At 37.6% G+C, this 9,187-nt stretch overlaps 1 protein-coding gene across 1 annotated transcript in view; it reads left to right on the top strand.

Moving 5' to 3' along the window:
* Positions 1-7,069, top strand: part of CFTR (CF transmembrane conductance regulator) — a 194,461-nt gene extending 187,392 nt beyond the window's left edge. Inside the window, 3 exon segments of the mRNA NM_001168545.1 lie at positions 3,087-3,259; positions 3,865-3,970; positions 5,313-7,069. Coding sequence (NP_001162017.1) covers positions 3,087-3,259; positions 3,865-3,970; positions 5,313-5,513 — 480 coding nt within the window. The 3' untranslated portion in view covers positions 5,514-7,069.
* Positions 7,070-9,187: the final 2,118 nt, after the last annotated feature.

A 9,187-nucleotide genomic window follows, 5' to 3' on the forward strand; every position in this document is an offset into this window, starting at 1 on the left:
AAATTCTTACAAAGCTGTTGTCACACGAAGGTAGTGTTTCAGTTACCGAGCCCATGTCCAATAATACTAATAATTACTGTACATTAGGCTCCAATAATACTAATAATTACTGTACATTAGGTACTTACCATGTGCCATACTCTGTGGGAGCCGCTTTCCACAAATTATCTCTGGTAATCCTTGTAACAACCCTTTGACATCAATATTATTATTTTCTCCATTTTTTTGCATATGAGATAAATGAGACTTAAAATAATGCACCTGATATCATCAGCAAATGAGCTGAGGAGGGCGGATTCAAAGCTGATTGTATTTGACTCTAGAGCTGCAGTCTTTAGCCAGATCTTTTCTTGCCGGTTAATTTGACTGAAAAAAAAAAAAAAAAAAAAACAACAAAACCCTCAAATACTGCTGATTGATCTAAAGTACTAACATTTCTATCAGTGTTAGGGAACTTTTAATTTTATAATTTGATTTTGTGAGAAATTTATAGCATCTTGAATACTCACATGCAAAGTGATATGTCTTAGATAACATTTTACAATGGCAGAGCTTAAGCTAGTGCTCAGTCATTCATTCATCCTCAAGTTTTGATTCATTTATCCTTCATCAAAACTCTGTTTTGTTTGGCCACCCACATTCTAGGAGCTCCGTACATATTTGATAAATGAATGAATTGTTGAGGTTGACAGTTACCCAGGACTGGCATTAGGAACACAGGGCTGAAGAGCACCTTTTTACCCTCAAGAAACTTACAGTCTAATGAGGGAACTTGCACAAATACTACTATCACTAGGTGCCTGGTTGAATGGCTTAAGAGATGATCAGGGATATTCAGAAGGATATGTCAGGCTTAGCAATGGCATCACTTGAGAGCATCAAGGTGTTTAGGGGACTACAAGATGTTTGGTGCTGCTGTGAATAAGAGTGAAGGGGGCTCCATTTGGATGCCTCATACACCAGGCGAGAGACCTTAGATTTTATTCCACCAGGAGGAGAACTACCATAGGATTTAAAACAGAAATGATTTGGTCAAACCTACATCTTAGGAAGATCCCTGGGGTGTTTGTATGGTGGACTTGCAACTTGACTAATTGAGATTTGTAGGATGATGCTTAAGAGATGATGATGACCGAGACTGGGGTTACTGTAATAGAGTTGGTAAGGAGGAGAATGATTTAAAAAGTAATTGGAAGAATTCTAGGGATGGAGATAACATACGAAAAGTATTAGCTTATAGGTGGTCATCAATACACTGAAAATGACTGGGATCTAAGAGGAGAATCTGGAGAGTTGGAAATGACAAAGACTAATATTCAAGGGGGCAGGAAGAAGGAGAGTTGTTCACACATGACAATAGGAAGAAATGGCCATAGAGTGTGTGGTTTCTCTTAAGCCAAGGAATAGATGTTTTAAGAAAGAAAAATTCTTGCGGTGGGAAGCAGTAGAGACAACAGATGCACATTAATTTCTTGAGATTTCTAGATGACTAAATGGGTGGATGTTGAATGATAGCTAAAGGAGAACCCAGAAACAAGGGAGGGATTTTGTTTTTGTTTTTTAAAAAAGATAGACCATAGCAGCTTCATAGACTGAAACAATAAAAAAGTTGAAGGCACAGAGAAAGATGAAGGTCCTCTAACTCCCTGCCCAATGCCCTTTATTCATATTCTCAGCACCTGTATTTCTAAATTTTATGTTTGAGTCTTTGGGGTTACATCAGAGTAGTCCCCCTTGTCTAATAAATGTGTTTACGTTTCCTACCATACCAGAAACTCTTCTCAAACTTTAATGAATTTCCACAAGGTGAGATTACTTTAATGAGAAACCAACCAAGGAAAGGAGTATCATCTGCAATATACTTTCAAATGTTTTTTTGCTTGTTTGTTTGTTTCCTGTCCAGCTAAAAAAAAAAAAAAAAAAAAAACAAGCCATTGGTCCTAACACAACTTTCATTTTCTACCCCAATATCAAAGAGGCTTAAAATCTCCTGGTAATATGATGGACACACAGTTAATTTTTTATGAATAAACACAGTCTTATGGGCCATTTCTGAATTTATCTCTGAAATCATAAGATTCTTTCTAAGCCATTATCTCATTCTATATTACAGTCAGGTGGAGCCCATCTTACCTCCTCATACTAAATTCTAGACTTCTCAAGGGCAGGAGACAATCATCTGTATATCTCTTTGGCCTTCATACACTCAGGAGTACTTGCCAAAAATAAACATTTAATGCACATTTATTTGAATAACTGATAAAATCCAGTACTTCAATAACTTTGTCATATTTTGATAGAATGGGTTTCTGTATCTATTTGCATTTTCAAACTTTACTTTTACTGTCTAGCTTAAAAAAAAAGCCTTTGACCCTAATACAGCCCTCATATTCTACCCCAATATCTAAGAGGCTTTATATCTCCTAGTGTTATACCACTATTTTAACTCCAGTATGTTTTACTTGACAGTTTCATCTATTTGTTACAGTTAGTTTTTATGAATTCAAGAGATGAATACCAATTTTCCATGTGTAATTTAAAAAACCCCACAGTTGATTATTTTATGCTATCTTTTGTCCTCAATCATGACAGAGTAGAAGATGGGAGGTAGCACCAAGGATGATGTCATACCTCCATCCTTTATGCTACATTCTATCTTCTGTCTACATAAGATGTCATACTAGAGGGCATATCTGCAATGTATACATATTATCTTTTCCAGCATGCATTCAGTTGTGTTGGAATAATTCATGTACACCTTTATAAACCCTGAGCCTCACAAGAGCCATGTGCCACATATTATTTCCTTACTACCTTTTGGGATATGTGGCACATAATAGGCACTTATTGAAAGTTTCCTAATGAATGAAGTACAAAGATAAAACAAGTTATAGACTGATTCTTTCGAGCTGTCAAGGTTGTAAATAGACTTTTGCTCAATCAAATTCAAATGGTGGCAGGTAGTAGGGGTAGAGGGATTGGTTTGAAAAACATAAGCTTTCAGAACTCCTGTGTTTATTTTTAGAATGTCAACTGCTTCAGTGTTTTTAACTCTGTGGTATCTGAACTACGTTCTCTAACTGCAGGTTGGGCTCAGATCTGTGATAGAACAGTTTCCTGGGAAGCTTGACTTTGTCCTTGTGGATGGGGGCTGTGTCCTAAGCCATGGCCACAAGCAGTTGATGTGCTTGGCTAGATCTGTTCTCAGTAAGGCGAAGATCTTGCTGCTTGATGAACCCAGTGCTCATTTGGATCCAGTGTGAGTTTCAGAAGTTCTGTTACTTAATAGCACAGTGGGAACAGAATCATTATGCCTGCTTCATGGTGACACATATTTCTATTAGGTTGTCATGTCTGCGTGTGGGGGCCTCCCCCAGGATATGAAATAATTGCCCAGTGGAAATGAGCATAAATGCATATTTCCTTGCTAAGAGTCTTGTGTTTTCTTCCGAAGGTAGTTTTTAGTTTCATACAAACTCTTCCCCCTTGTCAACACATGATGAAGCTTTTAAATACATGGGCCTAATCTGAGCCTTATGATTTGCCTTTGTATCCCATTTATACCATAAGCATGTTTATAGCCCCAAATAATGATTCTACATAATGATTCTACATAATGAAAAATGTACTCATTTATTAAAGTTTCTTTGAAATATTTGTCCTGTTTATTTATGGATACTTAGAATCTACCCCATGGTTGAAAAGCTGATTGTGGCTAACGCTATATCAACATTATGTGAAAAGAACTTAAAGAAAGAAGTAATTTAAAGAGATAAATTAATAGAACAATAGACATATTATCAAGGTAAATACAGATCATTACTGTTCTGTGATATTATGTGTGGTATTTTCTTTCTTTTCTAGAACATACCAAATAATTAGAAGAACTCTAAAACAAGCATTTGCTGATTGCACAGTAATCCTATGTGAACACAGGATAGAAGCAATGCTGGAATGCCAACAATTTTTGGTGAGTCTTTATAACTTTACTTAAGATCTCATTTCCCTTGTAATTCTTGATAACAATCTCACATGTGATAGTTCCTGCAAAATGCAACAATGTAAAAGTTCTTTTCAAAAATATGTGTCATACAGCCATCCAGCTTTCCTCAAAATAGCTGCACAAGTTTTTCACTTTGATCTGAACCATGTGGTGAGGTTGAAATACAGTAAATCTAAAATGGCAGCATATTACTAAGTTACATTTATAAATAGGATATATATACTTTTTGAGCCCTTTATTTGGGGACCAAGTCATACAAAATACTCTGCTGTTTAAGATTTTTAAAAAGGTCCTTATGATTCTTTCAATAACTAAATCTCCCATGGATGTGGTCTGGGACAGGCCTAGTTGTTTTACAGTCTGATTTATAGTATTAATGACAAAGTTGAGAGGCACATTTCATTTTTCTAGCCATGATTTCGGTTCAGGTAGTACCTTTCTCAACCACCTTCTCACTGTTCTTAAAAAACTGTCACATGGCCAGGCACAGTGGCTTACGTCTGTAATCCCAATACTTTGGGAGGCTGAGGTGGGAGGATTACTTGAGGCCAGGCATTCAAGACCAGCCCAGGCAACATAGTGAGGCCCCATCTGTCTTTATTAAAACAAAACAAAACTGTCACAGCTTCTTTCAAGTGATGTTTACAAATTCCCTATGGTTTAGTCACAAGGAAGTTCTGAGGATGATGTATCACGTCATTTCTGTTCAGGCTTTTGAGCCTCCTGGAGGTAAATGGCTTCCTTGTTGAAGGCTTGTTATTACCATGATTATCACTAAGCTTAAAGTAACAAATTAGGGGGGCAGACTCACAACCTCTTGCCCTGCCATGGACAAGTTCAAGAATCTAAGTAAAGTCCTCTATTGTCTGATCTTGGATTTGCTCAACCTGAACAAGCCAAGGAGGTGTATTAAACTTAGGCACATCCTGACCAATTTGGAATTTTTAAGCTTCAGATCACTGTGGAAGAGGCTGAACTCTTTATGGTGCTGTAGACTTACACTCATTTTCTAGGTAATTTATAAGGGACCTAATATTTTGTTTTCAAAGCACCTTCAGTTCTACTAAACCTCCCTGAAGAATCTTCCAGCTGCTGAGTAGGAAATCACAGCTAATTTCACAGATGGTAGAACCTCCTTAGAGCAAAAGGACACAGCAGTTAAATGTGATATACCTGATTGTTCAAAATGCAAGGCTCTGGACATTGCATTCTTTGACTTTTATTTTCCTTTGAGCCTGTGCCAGTTTCTGTCCCTGCTCTGGTCTGACCTGCCCTCTGTCCCAGATCTCACTAACAGCCATTTCCCTAGGTCATAGAAGAGAACAAAGTGCGGCAGTACGATTCCATCCAGAAACTGCTGAACGAGAGGAGCCTCTTCCAGCAAGCCATCAGCCCCTCCGACAGGGTGAAGCTCTTTCCCCACCGGAACTCAAGCAAGTGCAAGTCTAAGCCCCAAATTGCTGCTCTGAAAGAGGAGACAGAAGAAGACGTGCAAGATACAAGGCTTTAGAGAGCAGCGTAAATGTTGACATGGGACATTTGCTCATGGAATTGGAGCTTGTGGGACAGTCACCTCATGGAATTGGAGCTCGTGGAACAGTTACCTCTGCCTCAGAAAACAAGGATGAATTAAGTTTTTTTTTTAAACAAGAAACATTTGGTAAGGGGAATTGAGGACACTGATATGGGTCTGGATAAATGGCTTCCTGGCAATAGTCAAATTGTGTGAAAGGTACTTCAAATCCTTGAAGATTTACCACTTGTGTTTTGCAAGCCAGATTTTCCTGAAAACCCTTGCCATGTGCTAGTAATTGGAAAGGCAGCTCTAAATGTCAATCAGCCTAGTTGATCAGTTTATTGTCTAGTGAAACTCGTTAATTTGTAGTGTTGGAGAAGAACTGAAATCATACTTCTTAGGGTTATGATTAAGTAATGATAACTGGAAACTTCAGCGGTTTATATAAGCTTGTATTCCTTTTTCTCTCCTCTCCCCATGATGTTTAGAAACACAACTATATTGTTTGCTAAGCATTCCAACTATCTCATTTCCAAGCAAGTATTAGAATACCACAGGAACCACAAGACTGCGCATCAAAATATGCCCCATTCAACATCTAGTGAGCAGTCAGGAAAGAGAACTTCCAGATCGTGGAAATCAGGGTTAGTATTGTCCAGGTCTACCAAAAATCTCAATATTTCAGATAATCACAATACATCCTTACCTGGGAAAAGGGCCGTTATAGTCTTTCACAGGGGACAGGATGGTTCCCTTGATGAAGAAGTTGATATGCCTTTTCCCAGACTCCAGAAAGTGACAAGCTCACAGACCTCTGAACTAGAGGTTGGCTGGAAAAGTATGTTAGTGCAAATTGTCACAGGACAGCCCTTCTTTCCACAGAAGCTCCAGGTAGAGGGTGTGTAAGTAGATAGGCCATGGGCACTGTGGGTAGACACACATGAAGTCCAAGCATTTAGATGTATAGGGTGATGGTGGTATGTTTTCAGGCTAGATGTATGTACTTCATGCTGTCTACACTAAGAGAGAATGAGAGACACACTGAAGAAGCACCAATCATGAATTAGTTTTATATGCTTCTGTTTTATAATTTTGTGAAGCAAAATTTTTTCTCTAGGAAATATTTATTTTAATAATGTTTCAAACATATATAACAATGCTGTATTTTAAAAGAATGATTATGAATTACATTTGTATAAAATAATTTTTATATTTGAAATGTTGACTTTTTATGGCACTAGCTATTTTTATGAAATATTATGTTAAAACTGGGACAGGGGAGAACCTAGGGTGATATTAACCAGGGGCCATGAATCACCTTTACGTCTGGAGGGAAGCCTTGCGGCTGATGCAGTTGTTGCCCACAGCTGTATGATTCCCAGCCAGCACAGCCTCTTAGATGCAGTTCTGAAGAAGATGGTACCATCAGTCTGACTGTTTCCATCAAGGGTACACTGCCTTCTCAACTCCAAACTGATTCTTAAGAAGACTGCATTATATTTATTACTGTAAGAAAATATCACTTGTCAATAAAATCCATACATTTGTGTGAAACGTCGTTGTTTTCAGATGCGTTCACTTGTCATGTTTCATCAGTCTCTTACTCCAATTTCTAAGCTTCATGGAACATGAAACATGAATCTGTCTTTTAGATATAGCCTCTTTTGAGAATTCACATGAATTAGAACACACATTTTTAGTTATCTGTTTAAACTATGGTAAAATATACATAAGATAAAATTTTCCATTTTAACCATTTTAAAGTTCAGTTCAGTGTCATTATGTACATTCACATAGTTGTGCAAATATCGCCATCATCCTTCCACAGAACTACTTTTTTCTTGCAAAACTGAAACTCTTTACCCGTTAGTCAATAATCCCCCATTTATCTTTCCTCTAATGCCTGGCAACCACCATTTTACTTTCTGTCTCTGATTTTGACTACTAGAAGGACCTCATAGGAGTGGGATCATACAGTATTTGTATTTTTGTGCTTATTTCATCTAGCGTAATGTCTTCAAGCCTCATCCATGTTGCAACATGGGTCAATTTTCTTCCTTCTTAAGGCTGAATAATATTCATTATAGAGTAGTCCCCCCTTATCCTTGGGGAATATGTTCCAAGACCTCCAATGGATGCCTGAAATCACTGATAGCACTGAACCTGATTACTATGTTTATTCCTATACATACGTACATACATATGATAACATTTAATTTATAAATTAAGCACAGTAATAGATTAACAACAATAATCATAAAATAGAACAATTATAACAATATATTATGACACGAGCGATACAAATGTGGTCTCTCACTTTCTCAAAATATCTTATTATACTGTGCCATAGGTAACTGAAACCACAGAAAGCAAAACCCTGGATAGGGGGACCACTCTATAAATATGTACCACATTTTTCCTCACCCGTTCATCCATCACTGGCTACTTGGTTTGCTTCCACCTTTTGGATATAGCGAATAATGCTTCTATAAATGTGGGTGTACAAATGTTTCTTCATGTCCCTGCTTTCATTACTTAGGATATGTTTGAAGTTATTTTTATTTTTAAATGGAGGCTTATAGAACACAAAAGATTTATATTCTGCAAGTGTCCATCTATTTCTTTTAAAGCTTATTCAAAAAGTGGTATCTATCTCATAGGTCTTGATAAGTTAAAAATCTTCATCAACGAAAATACTATTTCTGCATTGGCACCTGCATGGATTTTCCTTGTCCAAATCCCTCTTTTTAATTGATGAGGCTTCTTTAGTTCCTTTTTTTCTTCCTTGTTGGCTTCTTCATGAAATGTGCAGTTACTAGCATGTGGTGGATGGACTGCAGATCCCTACTGAATGCCAGGCCCTCCAGCCCTGTGTTCTCTTTCTTGGAGAGGTTTGTTTTCACACGTAACCCCAAGAGGGCAGTCTCAGAGTCTAGTTCGTTTTTTTAAAATTACTAAACTTTATTTTTTTTAGGGCAGTTTTAGGTTCTCATCAAAATTGAACAAAAAGTATGGAGAGTTCACATATAACTCCTCCATACATGATAGCCTCCCCCACTCAACATCCCACACTAAAGTAGTATATTTGTTACAACTGTGAAAGAAAATAGAATTTCAAGACCCCAAGCTCACTATGCCAAAGGGCAAGTTAAGCTTCAGAGCTGAATTACTCAATATTGCCTTCCTTTTTTTCCCTAACAGCTGTAACTTCACAATCCTGTGTGATAGCCTCATCCATAAACCAGGTTCCCACAACGATAGAAGGCCACATATCTCCCCAAATGGCCTCCCTCACAATTGTTTCCAAGGAAAATCATCGTGAGACCCTGTCTTTTAGGATACATATCCCTCCTATAAAATAGCCCTAAAACTGAGTTCTGTTGAATTTCACCCTGATGATGTCAATTACCAGCTTGTCTTCATAGGCACAGGACAAGGGCAAGACCAGAAATCATCATGCTGTCTACCCTGCAATGAACACATAATTGACTTTTCCTCTATTCCCTCTTTTTACCTATAAAATTTGGATTTACTGAACACTAACCAAAGCCTCACCTGAACAGAACAATTTGCCTCACTGCCTACCCTCTCTCCTCTTTTCCTTCTCCATGTTTGCACTTTACTCTTTAAATATTAAAGTTCCCAAACCCTCTTTGGAAAAGCACAGG

The sequence above is a fragment of the Pongo abelii genome, chromosome 6 (genome assembly GCF_028885655.2).
Source record: "Pongo abelii isolate AG06213 chromosome 6, NHGRI_mPonAbe1-v2.0_pri, whole genome shotgun sequence".
Lineage (NCBI taxonomy): Eukaryota > Metazoa > Chordata > Mammalia > Primates > Hominidae > Pongo > Pongo abelii.